Source organism: Rhinoraja longicauda, chromosome 18 (assembly GCF_053455715.1).
Source record: "Rhinoraja longicauda isolate Sanriku21f chromosome 18, sRhiLon1.1, whole genome shotgun sequence".
In the NCBI taxonomy this organism is placed as follows: Eukaryota; Metazoa; Chordata; class Chondrichthyes; order Rajiformes; family Arhynchobatidae; genus Rhinoraja; species Rhinoraja longicauda.
The window spans coordinates 16795429-16821301 of record NC_135970.1 but is presented as its reverse complement, the minus strand read 5'-3'; the positions used below and the strand labels follow the sequence as shown (position 1 = coordinate 16821301).

The window sequence follows — 25873 nt, the reverse complement described above, 5'->3', positions numbered from 1 at the left end:
GATTAAGATGGGGTGACCCTTCTGGGGTTTGCTTTGACGGGTCATTTGACACCATAAAGAAAGCATCACTCCACACTGATCCCGTTTTACTGATAGCCAATAAGAACATACGAAAAAGGAGCAGGGTAAGGTCAATTCGCCCCTCAAACCTGCTCAGTAATTCTATCTAATGGCTGACCAAATTTTGATTTCAATTCCACTTTCTGCTTTTTCCCCCCATACCTCTCAAGTTCATTGTAGTTCAAAGATCTGTCAATCCCTGCCTTGAAGATGTTCAATAACCTGCCTCCACAGCTCTCAGGGGTTGCAGATTCATGACCCCAAGAGAAGAAATTCCTCCTCAGCAAATTACATAGGAATCCCCTTATTCTGAAATTGCATTCCCTAATTCTGGATATCTTCCCAAATAGGAACAGCCACTCTATTAATTATCCTCAATAACTTATACGTTACAATAGATACCATTGCAACTTTTAAAAGGGGTAGGCCATTTAGAACTGAGATGAGGAAAAACTTTTTCAGTCAGAGAGTTGTGAATCTGTGGAATTCTCTGCCTCAGAAGGCAGTGGAGGCCAATTCTCTGAATGCATTCAAGAGAGAGCTGGATAGAGCTCTTAAGGATAGCGGAGTCCGGGGGTATGGGGAGAAGGCAGGAACGGGGTACTGATTGAGAATGATCAGCCATGATCACATTGAATGGCGGTGCTGGCTCGAAGGGCCGAATGGCCTCCTCCTGCACCTATTATCTATTGTCTATTATCTAAGACAATTGAACATATGTCGAAAGGAAGGGTTGCGAGGGATATGGGGCAAATGCAGGCAAATGCGACTAGCCCAGTATGCCACCTTGGTCAGCACAGACAAGTTGGGCCAAAGAGCCTGTTTCTGTGCTGTACAGCTCTATGACTCTAAGATCACCTCTCATCTTCTAATCTCCAATGAGATAGATCCAATCTGCTCAACCTCTCTTTATTCATTGATACCTTCATTCAGGATATCAACCTAGTGAACTTCCTCAGCTCTACTGCCAATGCAAATATTCTTCTTTACCTGAATATATGCAGTATTCCAGATGCAGTCTCACCAGTGCCCCGCAAAGCTGCATTACAACTTCCCTAGCCTTATAATCCATTCTTCTTGCAATAAAATACATTTCTTAGTCTTCCCATTTATTTGCTGCAACTGCTTGCTAATTCCATGTGCTTCATACTCTAGGACTCCCAGAACCCTCGGTAGGGTAAGATTTTGTAGTCACTCCATTCAAATAATAATCTTTTTTCACCTACTTTCTCTTCCAGAGTGATAGCCTCACATTTTCCCCACACTATACTCCACCCATCAACTTCTCGACCACTTGTTCTACCACTCTATAATCCAGTTGCATCTTTTGTTCTCCTCACAACTAGCTGATGATAAAAAAAGATTACAAATTAACAAACTTGGCCTTTGCACACAAGGTCCCTTCATTCAAGTCATTAACAGATTATAAAGCTTGCAGCCCAGCGGTATGAACATTGACTTCTCCAACTTTAGATAATTCCTCAGTCCCTCTCTTCCCCTCCCCTTCCCAGTTCTCCCTCTATCTTCCTGTCTCCACCTATATCCTTCATTTGTCCCGCCCTCCCGACATCAGTCTGAAGAAGGGTCTCAACCCGCAACGTCACCCATTCCTTCCCTTCTGACCTGCTGAGTTACTCCAGCATTTTGTGATCCCTTCGATTTGTACCAGCATCTGCAGTTATTTTCCTACACAACAGATGATAAATAGCAACCTTGGGGCATCCCAATCCAATAATGACCCATTTATACCAACTCTCTGCATTTTGTTAGTTTGGCAATCCCTGGTCCATGCCAATATATATTATACTGAGTCACACATACTCATCTCTCATCGAGGAACTACATGCATTTCACACTCATTTGTTCTCCTTTACTCAAGCTGACAATGCTTGACAGAATAACAGAGAGAACCCTCCCTGATGCTTCAATTCAAAAGACATTTTCACAATGTCTTGAATTTTTTCCAACTAATCTGATGTCTCTTCTGAAGAACGGAAGCATAACTTGTCCATGCCCTCCCCAGATGCCGCCTGATCCGCCGAGTTCCTCCAGCACTTTGTGTTTTGTGAAGATTCCAGCATCTGCAGTTTCTTGTGTCTCCTGATGTCCCTTCTAGCAATTCTGTTTTGATACCCTCACATACAGGAAAGGAAAATAATTACAAAGATGTTTGAATTGTCAAAGGGAATACATAGCATGATACCACTTGTTAGTAGTCACGCTACAGCTAAGTAATGACTCTTGGGACGACTATTTAGTAGGGCCAGCAATTCCCGCTGTCCCCAATTATAAGCAAACAGCGATTGTAAGGAACGTGGTTACAGTGGAGATACACACAACGCATACACCTACTATCAAACTGCAAAAACATCCAAAACATTGACATAAACTAAAAAAAATAGGTTCTGTTCCATGAGTGCTGCTTGTCCATTTAACACTGTACATAATGCATCTTAAACAAAGCTGTATGTTTTACTTCAAAAGGACACAAAGTGCTGGAGTAACTCAGGGGGCCAGGCACTATCCCTGGAGAACATGGATAGGTGATGTTTCAGGTCGAGACCCTTCTTCTCAGGGAAGAAAGCTGGAAAACCTCCCCTCCTACTAAGGGTCCGAAGAAGGGTCTCGAGCCGAACCATCGCCTATCCATGTTCTCCAGGGATGTTGTCTGACAAGCTAAGTTACTCCAGCACTTTGTGTCCTTTTGCGTGAACCAGCATCTGCAGTTCTTTGTTTCTACTGTGTGTTTTACCTGATTGCTCTGCGCAGTTAAGTAAATAATTACGTAAAATAATAATTCACACCACACACTTCTTTCAAGCAAGTTTCCTGTCAGGATTAGTGGGGTGAAGGTATCACTGCTCCTACAAGAGGAGAGGACCAGGTCAGGAGGAGAGCTGAAGGGACCATGGAGGGCTGTCCCAATGTGCCTGTGAACTGCAGTGAAAGCAGCGGTGGAGCTCTACCCCAGGGCAATCCTGAGGCATCGTGACCTGGCAGGCTTAGTGCTGTGGCATCGGTACGTCCATAACATTAGATCTCAGGGTTAGAGCAGGAAGACAATGAACAGGAAATATCATTACTTCTGCTTCCTCTACATTATTCAGTAGCACCAACAAACCCAGGAGGATTTTTATTAAAGCTATATTGAATCACATCTGCTGAATAAACAGGAAGCCCATTTAATTGCACAGGGAGTAACCCTTTCACTGCCAAACAAACAGTAACGGCTTAAACTGCATTGCTTATTAGAGGCGGCACGACCTTGTTCGATATGATTGTGTCCATTTCTCATGGGGAATTCTGTACCATTCACTTATGGGAATTAGGTTTCTAGATTCTCTCCCCCCCCCCCCCCCAAACCAGTCATACACACACACCAAACCTCAGAAAATATTGGAAATACTCAGCAGGTCAAACAGTACCTGTGGAGAGGGATTTATTCATTAAAAACCTTGTGGACAAAACCTTGTGGACATTAAAAACCTTGTGGACAAAACTGTCGCAAAGGCACAAAAGGTGCCAGATGGAGCCCACAGGAGATGTAAATACGACTGAACTGTGCAATCATCGAAGATAGTCACAAAATGCTGGAGTAACTCAGCAGGTCAGGCAGCATCTCGGGAGAGGAGGAATGGGTGACGTTTCGGGTCGAGACCCTTCTTCAGACTGATGTCGGGGGTGGGACAAAGGAAGGATATAGGTGGAGACAGGAAGATAGAGGGAGATCTGGGAAGGAGGAGGGGAAGGGAGGGACAGAGGAGCTATCTGAAGTTGGAGAAGTCGACCTGTGGAGAGGGAAACTGAACTTGATGAAAAGTCATTGACCTGAAACATTAACTCTGTTGCTCTTTCCACAGATGCTGTCTGACCTGCCGAGAGATTCAATTTTGCTACACCAGCAGTGATTTGCTTTTGGACTAACCGTGTCATTTTAATTTTAGAGATTTATTACAAATCAAAAGGTTCTAACACTGTCATGTCCAAACGTCAGCAGCACTCCACCAACAGAGCACAATATGTCCACGTTGATCAACTGAAAAATGGTAATCTGAGAAACTATTTGACACAAGCAAATCTTGTTGGCATTTATCCCCCTCAGCGGTTTTGCACAGACGCGATTAAATTATGAAAGTATAAACTTATGATCCACTTCTGCAGCCCCACCTTTTGATCTTTCAAACAGTACAGGCATCATTTGACTGGGGTTCAGAACAGGCTCAATTACTGAGCAGGCTACATTGTACAGCTCTGTCCAACAACCATGTAATGACATGGAAAGTTGGGCTGCACTAACTGTGTGCTGCATCTCTAAAACAAAGGGAGCACTGATTTAGTCAAGTCTGGAGGAAACATGGGTTTGAATGAGGTTGCAGCAACCCGAGGAAGGTCAGAGTCTGCCTAGAGATGGGTTTGGCATTTTACAAAAATAGGAGCTTGTGATATCATAACATATTTTGTCCTTAATCCTTGAAATACAATACAATACAATATATCTTTATTGTCAATGTACAGGGGTACAACGAGATTGGGAATGCGCCTCCCATACGATGCAATAAATTAATTAGCTAGTATTAATTTAAACAACCCAATGAAACAAATTAGAACAGTTTTAAAACAGAATAAAGTGCAAGTAGATCTGTGCCGGATCACTGTGCGATGTGACCATCCGGCTAGCAGGACCGGTTCATAGCAGCTGTGGCCCTGGGGATGAAGCTGTTCCAGAGTCTGGAAGTGAAGGCGTAGAAGGCCTTGTATCGTCTGCCCGATGGTAGAAATTCGAACAGACTGTTGCAGGGGTGTGAAGAGTCTTTGTGGATGCTGGTGGCTTTTCTGAGGCATCGTGTGTTGTAGATGCCCTCCAAGGCTGGTAGCTGTGTTCCGATGGTCCTCTGAGCTCTATGGACTACCCGCTGAAGAGCTTTCCTCTCTGCCTCCGTGCAGCTGAGGTACCACACCGGGATGCCATGTGTTAGGATGCTCTCTATGGTGCAGCGGTAGAATGTCGTCAGCAGCTGTTGGGGTAGACCAGACTTCTTCTGTGTTCTTAGGTAGAAAAGTCGTTGCTGTGCCTTCTTGACCAGCGCAGCAGTGTTATTGGACCACGTTAGGTCTTCTGAAATGTGCCCAGAAACTTGAAGCTGGACACTCTCTCCACACTGTCCCCGTTGATAAAGATTGGGGCGTATTCCCCGTTGTGTGACCTACAGAAGCTGACTGATACAAGAGTCAATCTGTTACCACTCCATGTGCAAAGAACTGACCTCAGTTTCCAACCTCGAAGGTATTTATTCACAAAATGCTGGAGTAACTCAGCAGGTCAGGTAGCATCTCAGGAGAGAAGGAATGGGTGACGTTTCGGGTCGAGACCCTTCTTCAGACTGATGTCAGGGGGGCGGGATAAAGGAAGGATATAGGTGGAAACAGGAAGATAGAGGGAAATCTGGGAAGGAGGAGGGGAAGAGAGGGACAGAGGAACTATCTAAAGTTGGAGAAGTCGATGTTCATACCACTGGGCTGCAAGCTGCCCAGGCGAAATATGAGGTGCTGTTCCTCCAATTTCCGGTGGGCCTCACTATGGCACTGGAGGAGGCCCATGACAGAAAGGTCAGACTGGGAATGGGAGGGGGAGTTGAAGTGCTCGGCCACCGGGAGATCAGTTTGGTCAATGCGGATCGAGCGCAGGTGTTGAGCGAAGCGATCGCCGAGCCTGCGCTTGGTTTCGCCGATGTAAATAAGTTGACATCTAGAGCAGCGGATGCAATAGATGAGGTTGGAGGAGGTGCAGGTGAACCTTTGTCTCACCTGGAAAGACTGTTTGGGTCTTTGGATGGAGTTGAGGGGGGAGGTAAAGGGACAGGTGTTGCATCTCGTGCTGTTGCAGGGGAAAGTGCCCGGGGATGGGGTGGTTTGGGTAGGAAGGGACGAATGGACCAGGGTGTTGCGGAGGGAACGGTCTCTGCGGAACGCAGAGAGGGGAGGGGATGGGAAGATGTGGCCAGTGGTGGGGTCCCGTTGTAGGTGACGGAAATGTTGGCGGATGATTTGTTGGATCCGCTGGCTGGTGGGGTGGAAGGTGAGAACGAGCAGTTTCCAACCTTATGTATGTTCTACAACACCCAACGGCATCAACCTATAACATCATATATCTTCACTCAGTTGCTAAAACTCTATTCATGACCGTAACCTCCAAGTGTAACTATTACAATGCTCTTTTTGGCACTTTGAACAATGAGGGGTACAAAAGAAAAATTTCAAAAACAGATCTGATATTTAAAATATCATTTATATAGTTAAAAAAGACTTAAGAGTCCAATCTCCTCCACCCTTTGCCCTCTGACCTCTGCCCGTAACAATCTTTTGCACCATTTTAAATTAGAAGAATTGTAAGTTTTAGTACCACGTCAAAGCCCTGACTCTTCATATTTCTTTCTGGTATCAATGCACAAATGGAAAGCTGTCGAGATTCAGGATGTCATACCTATGGATCTTCTTCAAGCAGCACAGGTCCTTTCAAAATGATCGCTTTCCACTGCTCATCATGATCAACATTTAAGGATCAAAATTACATTTTGAATATTTGAACATTAAGGTTCCTCTTGCAGATGGATCCAAATATTCCCACAATGTTTAGTATTTCACGGAAGATCCTTGGCTGCTGAGCTTGGAACTGGGATGTGGATCTATTACAGGATCAGAGGTCTCTCCCTGGTGGCATCGTGAGCTTTCTTCGATGATAGGGCGGCACGGTAGCGCAGCGGTAGAGTTGCTGCTTTACAGCGAATGCAGCGCCGGAGACAGGTTCGATCCTGACTACGGGTGCTGCACTGTAAGGAGTTTGTACGTTCTCCCCGTGACCTGCGTGGGTTTACTCCGAGATCTTCGGTTTCCTCCCACACTCCAAAGACGTACAGGTATGTAGGTTAATTGGCTGGGTAAATGTAAAAATTGTCCCTAGTGGGTGTAGGATAGTGTTAATGTACGGGGATCACTGGGCGGCACGGACTTGGAGGGCCGAAAAGGCCTGTTTCCGGCTGTATGTATATGATGATGATATGATATCATTTGGTTGAGATGTCTGCAATTGTACACAGTATAAAATGGTCTCCACAAGCATGATAACAGGTCATGGGTACAAAATGCTGTGTCTGTATCCACACATGCTGCCTGTACAGAAGTTTGCTTCATTATTTAAATGCAGGTTGTTGAAAGATGTACCTTACCCTATCACAATCATACCCAAATGTCCACAATGGTCCTTGCTAACAAAAGCCAATATAGAGCATTGAGAAAGTGGCTGATCTGGCTGATTTCCCACTCCCTCAAATTTGTATCCACTTTTAGTGACTAGTTACTGCCCCAGATAAAGTCTGCTTTATCAGCAAGGTCAAAAATAGAACCTGGACCATTTCTTAAACTTTGTGGCCTAAAATCACACACAATTGTATGTTTACTCAGCATTCACTGCAAGATTTGGGAACCTGGGAAATAATAGAGTCAGAATTTGGATACATCCTCCAATATTCATTGTGACAGCTCGTGATGTCCATTCAGCATTTTATGTCTTCAGATTACATTTTAAATCAGAGCTAAAAAATAAAACCAAAGGAAGCTGAACAATTCAGGTCAGTTTGTAATCTGCTCAGTGACAGCAGCTTATTCTCCCCCCCACCCCCTCCCCACAACTGTGTCAACCCAACTGTGTCAACTGTGGTGTGGGATAGGTGGAGGAGGGAGGGAGGATTCCACAAACTATGCTTCCAGACTGCAGGGCAACACAATTAAAACAATTATTAAAAATGATTGGCTAGAGAACAGGTTAAAAAATAACTAGAACTCTGGCATCTAACAGAACCAGCAAACATAAGCAGATTTAGACATTGAATGATTCACAAAAAGGGAAGAAAATAATTACCCCTCAAGAAAATAAGAATCCCTTACCCAAATTCAGTATAAGCATGGTTGATCAAGACTGTCATCTTCCCCAAAACCCTCAATATTTCAAAGATGCATCTATCTCCGCTTTAATTATATCTCATGATCTGGCCTCCACAACCAGAGAATTCCAGAGGTTCACTGCCCTTGAAGAAGAGAATTGAACACCACCCCATTTCCCCATTTTAAATAACTGCCCTCATATCTTGTAACAATGTCCCCTTGTTCGTGACTCTCCCACCAATGAAAACATCTTGATATCTATGCTGTGAAGCCCCCTTAGGATTTTGCATGTAGAAACAAGGAATTGCAGATGCTGGTTTACCAAAAAGGACACAAAGTGCTGGAGTAACTCAGCAGGTCAGGCAGTTTCCCCAGAGAACATGGATAGGTGATGTTTCAGGTCAGGACTTCTTTAGACTGGAGATGCTGCCTGACCCACCGAGTTACTCCAGCACATTGGGGCCCTTTTATGTTGGAACAAGTTCAACACCCCCCCCCCCATTTTTTTTAAACTCCAAGGTATACTGGATTAAATCTTCTTTGTTATCATCAACAAATTATTTTACCTATGTGATATGACTGAGGATGACTATATGAAAGACTGAGGATCTATTAAGCTCAGGATGCATTGCTCATTCCCAGCAGATAGCCCAATGTTCCTGATACAACAACAGTACAGCACAGCCTTTGACTCTGTTTAAAAGTTCAAAGTCAATAATCCCAGGCCACCAAATAGTTAAATTTCCTGATGCGGGCAGGCGTAAATCTGCATTTGACCTTCTTTATTTTCAACAATGAATCATCAATCGTACAATTGATAGTCAGTCCCACTGCTCAAAATTCCCCTGCCTCCTCATATGCATGCAACATCCTTCCCTAGCTGATTTCAGGAATTACTTCAAGATCACCAATATCATATTTGTAAAACATATTTGTGAATTCCCCCTCTGATTCATCATCTGTAGTTGTTAAACGATAGCTTCCTTCCCATGTTAGATCTCTCTGTGTCCTGCACCATTTTTGATTTCTCAGCCCGAGTCCACCATTCTGCTTCGCTGCATAGACAAACACACTTTCCCACCGGCACCAAAGGACAGTAGATAGCAGGAAGATGTGGGGATAGCAAAGCAGGATGAAACACACGTAGAAAGAATAACAAACACACAAAAAGGAGACGTACAGAAATTGACAGATGGAGGCAGACTTCACAAGAGACAAAAAATAAGCCATGTAGGCTGACAGACAGCTGGAGGTGTTGACGATGCTAACCTTCCATTGCCTGGCATCCAAAATCTTGGCCCATTCCTGATTTCTGAAGGTTTCACTTATCTGTTCAGGTCTCATGACAGCAAATTTTAAAAGTCATTCCAGAGATGCTGCACTTCTTGGTCAAACAGTCGGTGATGTTGTGATAAACCCAACAAGGCAAATGCTTTTAGCGGTATTGGATCACAATCTGCTGCGCAATCCTTTGCAGATACTCTGGTAAAACTGCAGGATTAAATATGCCAGAGATATCATTTGCAAAATTAAAAAAATGATATTTGCATTCCAAAATGCTAAATATATGACAACTATATTAGAGTTAAAGTGCCTAGTTCAAAGTTACAAATGTAATAATGGTATATTTATCCAAATAATTTGAAAGTTAAAACTTCTATCTAGAAATTAATTAAGCAAGCCAAACGTTCTGAAGTCAAAATATAAGAGAAACATGTATGTATCCAATTTTAAGCTGGGTTATAGTGGAGCGGTGCCTCCTCATAGGAGTGATCCCTCAAATGATGCAGGTATTCGCCTGGTTTGCAAGAGGCCCTGGCCATGGGGTTAATTGGTTTGATTTACAAAGAAGGATCAATTCCAAAGGTGTTCCTGTGGCTGTGATGGCTGTGACTATAAAACCTTTTAACCCTTGTAACCTTTTGTACATTAGCTTATTTTGTGTACAAATCGACCAAGATTTTCACGTGACATTCACCTTAAAATAGTGACAGCGGTTATTAATAGTTTTCCAAGATTGCTTTTAGCAGCTAAAATGTGGACGAATGTTTATGTTTTAGGCGGGTTAGAAAGGACTGAATATTGATTGTTCTGCATTAGTTAAGGGGTGCTCATGCCTGTTCTTTGCTATTTGTAAGGCGGGGTTGCATTTCTGGTCTCTACACTGCTGGCACATCAGTCAGCGAACATGCATGGGTTTTTGTGGAATGCCGATGCCACTTTTTCTGACTAGAACAACCAACTTAGCATAAATTAGTAACTCAACTTGGCCATTTATGATCATTGCGATACTGCTGCACGATGTATAGATTTAACTAGTCGTTTGGGAATCATCTTCTGCTATATTCTTGACTTGAAGACATCAAGAATTACAAGAGTGTGCCCTGTTCATAAGTTATTGGAGCATCGAGTCTACTCCACCATTCAATCATGGCTGATCTATCTTACCCTCTCAACCCGATCCTCCTGCCTTTTCCCCATAACCTTTGATACCCTTGGTAATCAAACCCCCCCCCCATTCAATCTCTACTTTAAAAGTACCCAATGACACCCTCCGCAGCCGTCAGTGGCAATGTATACCACAGATTCCAACCCTCTGACTAAAGAAATTCCTCCTCATCTCCTTTCTAAAGGTAGGTCCTTTATTCTGCTGTATTCACCAGTCATTCCAACCACAGGAAATGTTTCTACGGGTGATATCCCCAGCATATCCCACACAAAATATGCCCAATCTATAGTAGTGTTGTCACGGAACTGCATAAAAAATAGAATTTCACATACTTGGCTACACATGACAATTAAGTACCATTGAACTATTAAAACTGGTAAACTTAAAAATAGAGGTTCCCCCAGAAGGGACGTGCTCTCAGAATCAAAACCCTGTTTGATTTGCCACGGCCTTCTTGATTATTGGCTCACATGTGGAATCCTTAGCCCAAAATACCATGGAGATCTTGCTGTAACTGAGTGAGAGACTAGCAGCGTCTCCGGAAGGTGAAATTAACTGAAGAATCTGTGCTTGTAAACCAGTGTTCCACAGAAACATGGTGGAAAATCCAGAGGTATTTAAGTACCCTGTATCTTTCCTTTGGGCTGTTGTGATTGATGAGGTTTTAACATGTCATTTCCATTCTTAGTGAAACTCCCTATTTTGTTGGCTAGTTGGTGTCCTGGTAACAAGGAAAATAAATACTCCTTTGTAATCAAACATTAGTTCATACTCTTAACTGAGGCTAAAAGACCATTACAAACCCTTTGGAGATTCTGTTTGGTACTGGAGAGAAAAAAAAGAGGAATGAGATAAGCAAGTGCTTATGGGATGAAATTTAAATGGTGTATGGGAGAGGGAGGCAGAGTACTTAATCATCTCTGAGAAAACATCTCTCACCATTTCACATTTACTTAGTTAATATGATTTAGTAGCGTAGGCCAAGAGCCTTAATAGAGATTTTTTAAAATATGAACCCGTTTAATAGACTGTCTTAACAGACTGGTTCCTCTAGCCTGGAAGTTGGGAACATCAGAAAATTGTTAACGGAGAGAGGTTAGAAATTACTTCACTGATGGCTGTTTGAACATGGAATTCTTTGCACAGGGACTGATTAAAATAGAAACCACTGTCACTAGTGTGGATAGAAATTTCAAGCAGTTATAGAAGTGTCGGAACGGTTTTAGATTGCTCTTCCAAAAATCAGCACAGACACAGGCCTCCTTCTGTGCTGTTAAAAACAAATCTTCAGTTTTCTGAAGGAGAGTCAAGACTGTTCAATTGTCATAAATCACCAGCAACAGACCATGAAATTCTTACTTGCTGCAGCTTTGCAGGCATGCAAATGCAGTAACATACATAAATATCATAATAATACAATCAATTAATATCCATAATACTAGGTAGTCATAAAAGTACAAAGCCGAAGTCTGTAATGCAAGCAAGACTGGCCATAGAAGATCACAGTTGCTGAAGTTAGTGTTGTGTAAGATTCAAGAGCCTGATTGTTGCTGGGGAGACGCTGTCCTGGAACCTGGTATTCACGGTTTTCAGACTTGTGCACCTTATTCCCGATGGTAGGATTAAAATGACAGAGCGACTAGGGTAGTGTGGGTCTTTGATAATATTGGCTGCTTTTTTGAGGCAGCCCCTTCTTTAGATGATTTCGATGGTGGGGAGATCAATATCTGTAGTGGACCTGGCAATATCTACCGCCTTTGTTCCTGGGTGTTCCGAGTTGCCGAAATTTGGCTATGATGCAACCAGGCAGTACGTTCTCTACCCTCCACCTGTCGAATTTCAATAAGAGTATTTGTCGAGAAACCAAATCTCATCAATCTTCTAAGGAAGTAGAAGCGTTGATGAGCTTTCTTTGTCATACACTGCACCCAGGACAGATCTTCACAGATATGCATGCCCAGAAACTTAAAGCTGTTGCCTCACTCCACTGTCGTACTGTCGATGAAGACAGGCTCAAGGATCCCCAGCTTTCCTCTCCTATAGTCTACATTCAACTCTCTGGTCTTACCAATGTTGAGATCCAAATTGTTGCTTTGGCTCCTATCAGATTTTCAATTTCCCTCCTGTACTCTGATTCATTGTTACATTATTCGTCCTAGAATGATGATATTGTTGGCAAATTTAAAGATGGCATTGGAGCCTTATCTGGCTACACATTCATGGATACAATCTGTCTTTATTGGTACACAAAAGTAGATTGTTGAGTTTTCTGTTTTCCCTTAAATCTCCCGAATAAACCCCAAAGACCAGACAGGTCTGACTGCTGGTTTAACTCCTCATCTGAAGAACAGCCCATCTCAGTTCAGGCTGCATTGCCAAAGTAAAGCAGTGGAAAAGCTGCTGCAATGTTATGGTCGACTTATTTTGGAACATTTTGAGTTCTCCTGTGAGCAGGAAGGAGTCTGGACAGGCATATTAATGGGGAAAATAATGGAATGGCAATATTCTATTATGGCAGATTGAAGAGATAGCTGGCAGCAAGGAAAATTGCTGGACCATAATTCAAACATGCTCCTCATCAACAGGAACATCCCTGGGCGTGGCTGTTCTTTACTCATAAAATATTTCTCGATGCAAAAAACCCAAGTGATTCCAAATTAAGTTAGAGACATGGAGAGTCTGGCCAGATTATTTATTTTTATTCATTCCTGATGACATTAGTGTCACTGCCAAGAAGGATTTGTTGCTCAATTGAAATTGCTCAAGGAGCTTTGGTGAGCTGCTGCCTTCAACTGCAACATCTGTCCCATTCAAGTACACTGACAGTGCTGTGATACAGGGAGCTCCAAGCAACAGCGAGCATCCACAACGGACTTCCAAGTGAGGATTGCCCGTAACATGGGGAGGATCTCAAAAATGATGATGTTTCCAGACACCTGTTGACATTGTCCACTGAGAATGGTTGCAGGTTTAGTCTGTGCTGCCAAATGTGCTTTGGCAAATGCTGCGCAACTTGTAGAAGTTACACATTGAAGCCACAATTCTCCGGTGGTAAGAATGACAGAATGTTTAAGATAGTGGCTAAAATAGCAATCAAACGGATTTCTTTAGCCTTGGCAGTGTCAGATTTCAAATGTTGTTGAGGCAGCCCTTCTCCAGGGAGGTGCAAAATGTCATCATATATTTGATGTGTGTGATTACACAATTGAGATTATTTTATTTTTGCTACCAGCTATTGTATAGATCACAATTGTATAGAAGGAACAGAGAACTGATAATGAAGAAAACTCAGCAATACCATCACATACTTTGTAAGGGCCAAAAAGGGGCAGGAGCTTTTGAAGTGCGTTCATGAGAATTTTACTGATCATTAAGTTAAGATTTCTATTGAGTATTAAGTTCAAGCATTCTAAAACAGAATGCTGGACTTTATTTTGGGAAACGGCAAGGCCTGATGGAACAAATATCAGTGATTGAACATTTAGAAAACACCAAATACAAGATTTAATAAATAAACATTTAATATGTGGAAAATATACATTTCTCTATGTAAAAAAATATAGAATTCTCTGAGGTAGAAATAGTCAATTAAAACACAAAGTGCTGGAAGATGTCAGCAGGTCAGGCAGCATCTGGAGAGGGTATGGATAGGCATTATTTTGGGTCAGTACCCATCTTCAGACAGCTCGGAATAGTGGGGAAGAGAGCTAGAAAAGAGAGGTTGGGACAGGAAAAAAACGATAAGAGAAACAAGGCTGATAAGTGACCCCATAGGAAATCTGCTCATCGGTGCACAGGCGATAGTTGAGGTGTGAAATTAATACTTTATTTATATCAGTTTTCAACAAGGAAACTACTGCTGCTGGGTGTCACAGCAAAGGAAGATGCAGTTGAGATTTTGAATGGGCTAAACATTGATAAAGAGAAAGGCTAGTCGCTGCCAATATGAATAAATCCCCTGATCCAGACTGGATAGAAGATGCTGATTGCAGAAATCACTGAGCCATTCACCATAATATTTCAGACATGTGCAGGTTCAGGGGTGGTGTCTGAGGACTGTAAAGCTAAGAGTGTTCTTCAAAGAAAGAGTGCAAGGATAAAAGCCAGTAACGACACACCTGTCAGTTTCATCTTGGTGGTGAAAAAAGGTTCTGGAAACAGTAAACAGGGATAGAATCAACAGTTACCTGAACATGTGTGGCTTGGTTGGACAATATATCAAGTGGACAGTAAACAATTTATTTTCATATAAAAAAACATTAAAAAAAATTCTGGTTCCTGATGGTTCTCATACAAAAGGCACTACCAAATTCGTAAATTCGAAAAGGTACTACCAAATTCAAAATTAACCCTTGGTTAATTGCCAAATAACCAAGCAGCATTATCCTTTTGCATGCTGAAGTATAACCTAACGTAACAGTGGACAGGCCTACATAGATACATAGACATAGATACATAGACAATAGGTGCAGGAGCAGGCCATTCGGCCCTTCAAGCCAGCACCACCATTCAATGTGATCATGGCCGATCATCCACAATCAGTAACCCGTTCCTGCCTTTGCCCCATACCCCTTGATTCCGCTAGTCCTAAGAGCTCTATCTAACTCTCTTTTGAATGCATCCAGTGAATCGGCCTCCACTGCCTTCTGAGGTAGAGACTTCCATAAATTCACAACTCTCTGTGTGAAAAAGTTTTTCCTCATCTCAGTTCCAAATGGCCTACCCCTTATACCCCTGACACCAGATTTACCAACCAGCACAATGTAATTTCATTCCTTCTTCATTATCAACTGTCCTTAAAATCTTAACATTCAGGCAATGCAACACCAGTTCTTCCTTTATAGTTTAACTCGTGGTGATTTTATTTCTGGTAAATCTCGTTTCCATTTCTTCCAATATCAACTTTTCCTACACATATATTGATTACAATACTCACAACATATTAAAAAAATTCCTGGCAAACTAAGTGAAAATAGCGAGGCCCTGATAATATTCGGTCACCCATGTGTATAGGTCACATCATTCACATGAACAGCACCTGAAACAGGCACTCCACTCAAAGCGCAGCCACGACAAGAGATCGTAAGGTGAACAGTGGAAAAAATTCAAGGATGTTCTTAAAGTCACTTGGGAAAAGTCACCTCAATCTTGTGAGAATGACCATTCAAAGCGTAGAGGGAAAATTGAGATTGGCACCGAGAACCTTGTATCCATTCTCTGGGGGCATACATGGCATGATTGGTAGAAGGAGAACATCACATCCCAAATTACCCACTGCCCCATGGCGCTAATGGTTTGGTGTCAGTATTTTCTTCATTGTAATCTTACATATTAATTTTGATGAATTCCCAAAACTATGTTAAATTTGGGATATCCAGCATGGTGTGCAGGACAACTAGTTCACCATCTCTTTATCTCTATTAAAAATGTTGTTACTCGTTTAAGTGGCTTACATTGTATACCCTACATTGGAAACCATGACTCAGTGATTTATATAGTTTCCAAATTGCCTATCACTTCTCTTTTTGTAACTTCGATAATCTGTTTCAGTCTTCTGTTATTCTTTGAAATTTCTTCCAGTCACCAAGGTTCGAAAGAGTTTTCATCTTTTACTTTAGTTTTATATTCAATATTGCATTCAATACTTCATTGGGTTATCCATGGCTGTTAAACGACATGAGCTATGCACCAGAGCTGACTTAGTCTAGAAGCATCTATTTTTAGGCACGCCCTCGGGATCATGGACACTTTACCTCCATTCTGATTTGGTGAATCTGAGGAGGCAGAAGAGGTCAATGTGGGAACCACAGATGCTTCCACAGATGAGTTGGTTGGGTGGGTGGTTTGTGAAGTAGCTCTGATCCTTGGGCTTCTGAGATGCATGGCCTAAAGGTTCTCAACACCTTCCCAACCACTTCTCCTCCACATGGGGAGCGGATACCACCTGCTTCTGTACCATATCAAAACCAAATAGATTTTCTGTTCTTCTTCTGACAGTCTGTCAAATTACAAGGAGATCTGCCTGCCACAAATCCCAAATATTAGTAATTGTCTGCATTTCTCCCTTTTTAAACAACATATTGAAACTATGTAGACATAAAACTGCACATGCTGGAATCTTGAGCAAAATACTACATGTGAGAGGAACTCAACAGGTTTGAAGGAAGGTCCCAACTCAAAATGTCAGCTGTTCATTCACTCCTCAAATCTTGCCTGACCCACTGAGTTACCATGTGTTTTGTCTTTTGCTTATTAAAATTGTGTTGCAATCACTATCACAAAATTGTGCCCACAAGATGGCATTTTATGCAAATCTATTTCATTTCGCATTGGCCTCTTTGGCCTTGTTGATTCTGGAGGGGGGAAAAATCAAATTTCCACTTTGATAACATTCACCATCTTGCAGGTTCGAAATCACCCATTAAAATTAGCAGGCCGTCACTGCATGTTTGACCAGCTATGCATTCTACCACTTGACAAAAGCCATCTCTTGGGCATAGACATAACTTCTCCATCCACCTCATATTTCTTAACAGTATCTGTTAAAATGTTACAGTTTTTATGTAATGGCAACTCCTGAAAATGTACCAGTGTTCAGAGATGGGTCCCTGACTAGTCTGCTCCCTAACTGGAAACCGCGATCAAAAAATTAAAATAAACAAGGGGACAATCTCTTATTTGTCATTAGGTCGTTTTTTTTACATTGAAACTTATTTTATAGCTTTAAATTAAGCAAGATATCTAGCAGAAAGAAGTTTGAAAATATGATTAAAATCCTTGCCCTAAATGGCAGGTAAAGGTTATTTAATAATCTGAATAAGGTAGATCCATTTGCCATTTCTATATTAGATTCTTTCTTTTTTTAAGACTTTAGAGATACAGCGCAGAAACAGGCCCTTTTGGCCCACTGAGTCCATGCCGATCACTCCCTACACGAGCACTATCCTACACATTAGGGACTATTTACGATTTTACCAAAGCAAATTAACCCACAAACCTGTACATCTTTGGAGTATGGGAGGAAACCGGAGAAAACTCACATGGTCACAAGGAGAACGTACAAACTCCATACAGACAGCACCCATAGTCAGGATCCAACCCGGGTCTTTGGCACTGTCAGGCAGCAACTCTACCACTGTGCCACCATGCCGCACATGAGGTAATTATTTTTATTGAAACATCTTGTAGCTTTAAATTAAGCAAGGTATCAAGCAGAAAGAAGTTTGAAAATATGATTAAAAACCTTGTCCTAAATGGCAGGTAAAAATTAACTTTGAATAAAGTAGATCCGTGTGTCATATTATATTAGATTCTGTTCTGCCACAAAAATCTGCATGGGACTTCCTGTTAATTTGCACTAAAAAAAAGATTATGTGACAAGAATTCTATATGAATTCTCAACCCAGATCACTTACATCCTGGCAAATGCTTATGACAAGCAGCTTCTACCAATTTTTTTGCTAGCAGGGTTATGACTAACAATGGGCATAAAGTTCAGCCACCCGAGACCCCAGATAGTACGTCTTCTGGAAAATGAACTAAAGCTGCCCGATAATTCTGTCACAGCCTGAAAAAGGATAGCAACTCATGGACACTACCACCGGAAATTCAGGTTAATCCTTTTGTAATGAAAAAAATCAATGCCAGGAATTACAACAATGCAAATTAAATGTCAGCACAAATATTTTTAGGCTGGTTGATAGAGGAGGAACAAAAATATCTTAGCATTTGTATTCCAACCTCCCCCCCCCCCCCCCCCACCCCACCCCATCATTGTCTTCCCACCAAGTTTTGGTGTACTTTGGTTCCTTTAACTCCCAAAAGAAAAAAACAAATTGGGTAAACGTAAAACTTGAATCTCAAAACCTCCATAATAACAATCATTTGTCCTTTTGTGACAATTGTTGTGGCTGTGTCAGAGATGATGGCCAGATTTAGCTCGTTTTTTATGTTGGGATTTATGCACATGCTCCTGAATAATGATTGTATGTGCAAAAACATTACACAAATCTGTGCAGATGCATTCTAAAAATGAAATGCACCATACTGAATAAAGAGGACATAGTTGGGGATAGGTGGATAGAAAGTGCCACTAGCAGATTAGTTTAGTTTAGAGATTGATGCAGGCCCTTTGGCTCACTGAGAACGCCAACACCAATCCCCCGTTCACACTAGTTCTGTTTTCTCACTTTCTCATCCCCTCCCTACACATTATGATCAATTAACCTACAAACCTGTACATCTTTGAGGGAGAACATGTAAACTCCACAAAGATAGAACCCGAAGTCAGGATCAAACCTGGGTCTCTGGCACTGTGAGGCATCAACTCTACTAGCTGTGCTGCTGTGCCTCTGATTGCCACATGATCTAAATATGGCTTTGTAAAACAACAGGACTGTTACAAAGATTTAATAGTCGCTAATAATGTATTGGAGATAAACCTTTCCCTTCTCTAACAACAAGTCTAAACCAAAAAAATGGTTTGTTTCTGCAGACAATCTAGCCACACCATCCTTTAAGGTATATGCCGTGCAGACATAACTTCACTGGGTGGCTGGACTGCAGACATTGGTACAATAACCAACAGCACCGGCAGGAGCTGGCAGGAGCTTATCTGCCTGTACAGTAGGAACAGGTTAGGACTTGGGTCATTCAATAACATGCTCCACCCTGTCCCTATGTGGCGGCTTCGGAGTCACATACAGGGCAGACTTTGGTTGCTGTCTGTGTGGAGTTTGCACATTCTTCTTTGTGGATTTCCTCCAGGCTAGAATGGCAGATTTCCTCCCCTGAAGAACACCAGTGAACCTGACGGTTTTCGTTACTGATCAAGAGCACTGTATAATTCTGCAGCTGATCTGATGGGATTCGAACTTGGGTGTCCAGGGAAACTGCCTACGCTTTTGTTACACACGAGCAGCTTAAATGCTCTGCCACCTATATGGTCCCACGACAATTTCCCTTCCTCAAAATTAATAATCCAACAATCTATTCAGTTTAACTTCCCTCATATCACCCCACAGTCATTTATAGACAATAGGTGCAGGAGGAGGCCATTCGGCCCTTCGAGCCAGCACCGCCATTCAATGTGATCATGGCTGATCATTCTCAATCAGTACCCCGTTCCTGCCTTCTCCCCATACCCCCTGACTCCGCTATCCTTAAGAGCTCTATCCAGCTCTCTCTTGAATGCATTCAGAGAATTTGCCTCCACTGCCTTCTGAGGCAGAGAATTCCACAGATTCACAACTATCTGATTGAAAAAGTTTTTCCTCATCTCAGTTCTAAATGGCCTACCCCTTATTCTTAAACTGTGGCCCCTTGTTCTGGACTCCCCAACATTGGAAACATGTTTCCTGCCTCTAACGTGTCCAACCCCTTAATAATCTTATACGTTTCAATAAGATCTCCTCTCATCCTTCTAAATTCCAGTGTATACAAGCCTAGTCGCTCCAGTCTTTCAACATATGACAGTCCCGCCATTCCGGGAATTAACCCAGTAAACCTACGCTGCAAGCCCTCAATAGCAAGAATATCCTTCCTCAAATTTGGAGACCAAAACTGCACACAGTACTCCAGCTGCGGTCTCACTAGGGCCCTGTACAACTGCAGAAGGACCTCTTTGCTCCTATACTCAACTCCTCTTGTTATGAAGGCCAACATTCCATTGGCTTTCTTCACTGCCTGCTGTACCTGCATGCTTCGTTTCAGTGAATGATGCACTAGGACACCCAGATCTCGTTGTACGTCCCCTGTTCCTAACTTGACACCATTCAGATAATACTCTGCCTTCCTATTCTTACCACCAAAGTAGATAACCTCACACTTATCCACATTAAACTGCATCCACCCACTCACACAACCTGTCCAAGTCACCCTGCAACCTCATAGCATCTTCCTCACAGTTCACACTACCACCCAGCTTTGTATCATCTGCAAATTTGCTAATGGTACTTTTAAACCCTTCATCCAAGTCATTAATGTATATTGTAAATAGCTGTGGTCCCAGCCTTGCGGTACCCCACTAGTTACTGCCTGCCATTCTGAAAGGGACCCATTTATCCCCACTCTTTCCTTTCTGTCTGTCAACCAACTTTCTATCCATGTCAGTACCCTACCTCCAATACCATGTGCTCTAATTTTGCCCACTAATCTCCTATGTGGAACCTTGTCAAAGGCTTTCTGAAAGTCAAGGTACACCACATCCACCGGCTCTCCCCTGTCAATTTTCCTGGTTACATCCTCAAAGAATTCCAGAAGATTAGTCAAGCATGATTTCCCCTTCGTAAATCCATGCTGACTCGGAACAATCCTGTTACTACTATCCAAATGCTCCGCAATTTCGTCTTTTATAATTGACTCCAGCATCTTCCCCGCCACTGATGTCAGACTAACTGGTCTATAATTTCCCATTTTCTCTCTCCGTCCTTTCTTAAAAAGTGGGACAACATTAGCTACCCTCCAATCCACAGGAACTGATCCTGAATCTATAGAAAATTGGAAAATGATCACCAATGTGTCCACAATTTCTAGCGCCACTTCCTTAAGTACTCTGGGATGCAGACCATCAGGCCCTGGGGGTTTATCAGCCTTCAGTCCCATCAGTCTATCCAACACCATTTCCTGCCTAATGTGGATTTCCTTCAGTCCCTCCGTCACCCTAGGATCTCTTGCCACTAGAACATCTGGGAGATTGCTTGTATCTTCCTTAGTGAAGACAGATCCAAAGTACCGGTTCAACTCGTCTGCCATTTCCTTGTTTCCCATAATAAATTCCCCCGCTTCTGTCTTCAAGGGACCCACATTTGCCTTGACTATATTTTTCCTCTTTACATACCTAAAAAAGCTTTTACTATCCTCCTTTATATTATTGGCTAGTTTACCCTCGTACCTCATCTTTTCTCCCCGTATTGCCTTCTGTTGCTCTTTAAAAGAGTCCCAATCCTCTGGCTTCCCACTCTTCTTTGCTTTGTTGTACTTCTGCTCTTTTATTTTTATGCTGTCCTTGACTTCCCTTGTCAGCCACGGGTGTCTCTTACTCCCCTTGGAATCTTTCCTCCTCTTTGGGATAAATTGATCCTGCAACTTCTGCATTATTCCCAGGAATACCTGCCAATGCTGTTCCACCGTCTTCCCTGCGAGGGCCTCCTTCCAGTCAGTTCTGGCCAGCTCCTGCCTCATGCCTCTGTAATCCCCTTTGCTATAATGTAATACTGACACTTCCGATTTTCCCTTCTCCCTCTCAATTTGTAGAGTAAAACTTATCGTATTGTGATCACTGCATCCTAATGGCTCTTTTACCTCGAGTCCCCTTATCAGATCAGGTTCATTACACAACACTAAATCCAGAATTGCCTTCTCCCTAGTAGGCTCCAGTACAAGCTGTTCCAAGAATCCATCTCGGAGACACTCCACAAACTCTCTTTCCTGGGGTCCATAACCAACCTGATTTTCCCAGTCTACCTGCATGTTGAAATCTCCCATAACCACCGTAGCATTACATTTGCGACATGCCAATTTTAGTTCCTCATTCAACTTGCACCCTATGTCGAGGCCACTGTTTGGTGTCATTTAATCTCCACCCGAGACAACAGCTGGTGTACAGCATATCGTCTGAGAATACAGGACCATTGTCCAACATTCCTTTGTGCAAGCTCGCTCATCAATTTTAGGACTGACGATGTTCAATTTTCAATGTTAAACGATTTTCAAGTCCCTTTTAACATTCAGGCCTCAGCTGAGGGAATATGGGTCAATTAGGACTAGCTCAGAGAGGGCATTTGGTCGGCATGGAAGAGTTGGGGGGAGGGGCCCGTTTCCGTGCTGTGTGATTCTATGCTGGAGTTACCCATACTTCAGAGGCAATCAACACCCAGTCAGAAAGAGGCTGGTTGAAGTTTAACTCCAGAAGAGCATTGGAAGAAAGGAGAGTGATTTTGTTATAAGTGGCATCACAGATAGACAGGGTTGTCAAAAAGGCTTTTGGCACATTGGCCTTCATTGGTCAGAGTATAGACGTTGGGAGGTCATGTTGCAGTTGTTTAAGAGATTGGTTAGGCCACATTTAGAGTATTGTGGTCAGTTTTTGGATGGAAAGGGTGCAGAGAAGATTTACGAGGATGTGGCCAGGACTTGAGGGCCTGAACTATGAGAGGTTGAGCAGGCTAGGACTCTATTCCTTGGAGTGCAGAAGGATGGGGGTTGATGTTATAGTGGTGCACAAATCATGAGAATAGATCGGGTAGACGCCCAGAGAGCAATCAAGAACCAGAGGACTTAGGTTTAAGGTGAGGGGAAAATATTTAATAGGAATCCGAGGGGTAACTTTTTCCACACAAAGGGTGTTGTGTGTATGGAACAAGCTGCCAGAGAAGGTAGTTAAGGCAGGTACTATCGCAACTTTTAAGAAATATTTAGACAGGTATATGGATAGGAGAATTTTAGAGGGATATGGGCCAAACACAGGCAGGTGGGACTAGTGTAGATGGGACACGTTGGGCCAAAGGGCCTGTTTCCACGCTTTAAGACTCTATTTGAAACTTTAGCCATCACTTTCTCCACAGAGCTCGTTGCATTCATTTCAGACTCTTCACATTTGCTCTGTTTCCAATCATCCCTGGAACCCTGGCCAATATTTATCAACAGACTGTGCAGCCAACTGCTGTTGACGGGAATTTGCTGGCCATCTCGCCTGAGATCAGCAACAACATTTAAAAAAAAGTATTTCAGTGACTGCAAAGCGCTGCCGGTCCCCGAGTCCATAACAGTGAATGCGAGCTCTGGATTTATTCCTTCCAAATTCTCAACTGCAAGATTGGACCGTGCATTCCCCATGTTTTCAGTACAAACTTTGGGATAAGCAATCTAGTAAATACCACACTGCTTAATACTCCACACTGCTTAATACTCCACAGTGGCCAAAGCTTTGAAACAACTCGAATCCTGTTATTTACTGATCAGTTTGATCATCTGCACCTACGAGTCCCACTACAGCTGTAGGACTACTCCGGGGGCGAACCGGCTGCTTTCCAAAGTTGCCCCGTTGAGCAGATGCCAACAAATCTGCCTCATTGCCCAATGGTCAGCGCTCATCCGAGATGACTGGACACTGAGCCAGGACAGTGATGTTGTTATTCTCCGCTGTAAAATACCAACCATGACTTACACAATCATGTCACTGGGTGGATGCCCAGACCATCCTGCAACAAACACGCTCCTCCCCGGCTCTGCAGCGCGAAGTCCGCCCTGGCGAGGGAGAGCAGACGGGGAGGGGGAGGTTACCGAATCTCCGGCTCCTTCTGCAGTCGCCTGGTCCTGGTTTCGTGCAGCGAGTTACCACCCACTTGTACCTCCCCCCCCCCCCCCCCCCCCGCCGCACACTCCCCCAGCCCCGTGGCCCACGAAGCAGCATCGGGATGGTTGCAATTCCAGCAGCCTGCGAAGGCTCTTCTAACAATGTCATTTCACCGGCCATCGCGGTTAGTGAGGGACCAGCCCCACTTGGCGCTTCGGCCGGGCCGGGCCGGGTAGGGTAGGGCTGATTGTGTGGGACTGTCCTGAACCGTGCCGCCCACTCTGCTACATCACCCTCACTGGACAAACGCCACCGAGTCAAATCCGACAACACCCCCCAAAAAATGTTAATTCTTGTCAAAACGTGAACCCAGCGATTGCCAACGAGCTCACTGGACACGAGTTACACTGAAGGAGGAGCGGGCAGAGTCTGTCCGTGGGTGAATATTGCGACACACAATACAATATCCCGTTTATTATGGAGCTGCGTGGTGCTCTTTGTTCACAACCACAAAAAAAACCCCACTCACGGTACTTAGAAAACACGAGGGGCGGAGAAAGGGTGACAAACATGTACACCGTTGCTTGGCCCCAACATTACTTTCCAAGACATTCTTTGAAAAGAACGAGGTAGAAACATCTCGAGCACTGTGGAAGATGCTGGGATGGACCACAGACCACTTCACCGGACAGACTCCAAGAGGAAAGGAAAGGTGCTTGCACCCCCCGACGTGACCAGTCCAGACGGGGCTTACCTCTGGGAACATGGAAGGCATCTCACAGATGAACGGGCATCTGGCATCGGGCTCCGGGCTCCTGCAAACTCCGCTTTAAATCCCCGTTCTCTTCAGATGACCCTCGGACACCGAGAAGTCCCAAGAGACCCGCTTCAGGCACGGATCCACGACCATGTTGCCGGTCAGAAGTCTGGGGTGGGGTGGGGAGGGGGTGTCAATGGGTGGACGGGGAGTCAGTCCCAGCCTCCCAAGAAAGGGTGGCAGCAAAAAGCTGGGAACACCTCCCCCTTCCTCTCCCTCTTCACTCCTCTCCTCTCTCGCGTCCAGATTCTTGTTGCTGCGGCAGCGCCCTTTTAATCTTCTTTCCTTTTTCCGTCCCCTGACCAAACACTCGCTCGCTCACTCACTCACAACAACTGGGGTTCAGGCAGCTCGGCACACAGTCTGATTGAAAGGCAGTCGGAGCGCCAGCTGCCTACATGTATTAGCATCTCAAAGTCTTACAGCTGTCTGCGAGACTGTGGCAGGAAATACCACAGGACAGCCAGAACCAAACCGAGAGCAAGCGAAGCTAAGCTCAAGGCAAACCCCGGCCAGGATTTCTGCCACATGGACTGGGCCTGGCGATTTCCCCGTTGTGTCAATATTAGGCGTCACGCAGCGATGTTATAGATATTTCATTCGCACGTTTCACATAAAATGTCAGCGCTTCCATTGCATAAATGTATAAACGTAAATTAATTAATAAGTAGCCAAATACAGCAGCAGCTAATCCGGGAGTTAAACAGAAAGTATATTTGTGGTTTAGCGGGTTACAAATACACAGCGCACATCTGGGAAGTGGAGGATATAGCGGAGGGCCTCTGAGATGTTCTAATCATAACCATTTTCTAGAAAAAAGGACGTCCGACCGTGGTGACTAGAGTTTAGTTTATTATTGTCACGTGCACCGAGGTACAGTGAAAAGCTTTTTGTTGCGTGTTATCTAGTCAGCGGGACGTCTGTACACATTACAATCAAGCTGTCCACAGTGCACTGATACGGATTAAAGGAAATAATGTTTAGTTCAAAATAAAGTCCAGTAATGTTCGATTAAAGATAATCTGAAGGTCTCCAAGTCAGTCAGAACCAGTCTCAGGTTGGTGATAGGATGGTTCAGTTGCCTGATAACAGTTCACCCATTCCTTCTCTCCAGAGATGCTGCCTGTCCCACTGAGTTACTCCAGCCACCAGCATCTGCAGTTCCTTCTTACACAGTGAGAAAGAGACAGACCCTGAACTGGAGCTGTGCTTTTTCATAATTCTGTACCTCTTGCGTGATGGGAGAGGGGGAGATCACCAATGCTCTGGGGAGATTGTCAATGCTGTCTAACATAGGGAATTATTTTCACCATGC

General features: G+C 43.5%; 1 protein-coding gene across 3 annotated transcripts in view; it reads right to left on the bottom strand.

Annotated features, from left to right (window-relative positions):
* LOC144602271 (oxysterol-binding protein-related protein 5-like) overlaps positions 1-25096 on the bottom strand; it is a 94692-nt gene extending 69596 nt beyond the window's left edge. Inside the window, exon 1 of one of the 3 annotated variants that reach the window (XM_078415168.1) lies at positions 24496-25096. In XM_078415168.1, coding sequence (XP_078271294.1) covers positions 24496-24516 — 21 coding nt within the window. In that variant the 5' untranslated portion in view covers positions 24517-25096. Of the gene's footprint in view, positions 1-23612; positions 23739-24495 lie in introns of those variants that run through there. The other 2 variants (XM_078415166.1, XM_078415167.1) reach the window with 2 other exon arrangements.
* Between the last annotated feature and the right edge of the window lie 777 nt (positions 25097-25873).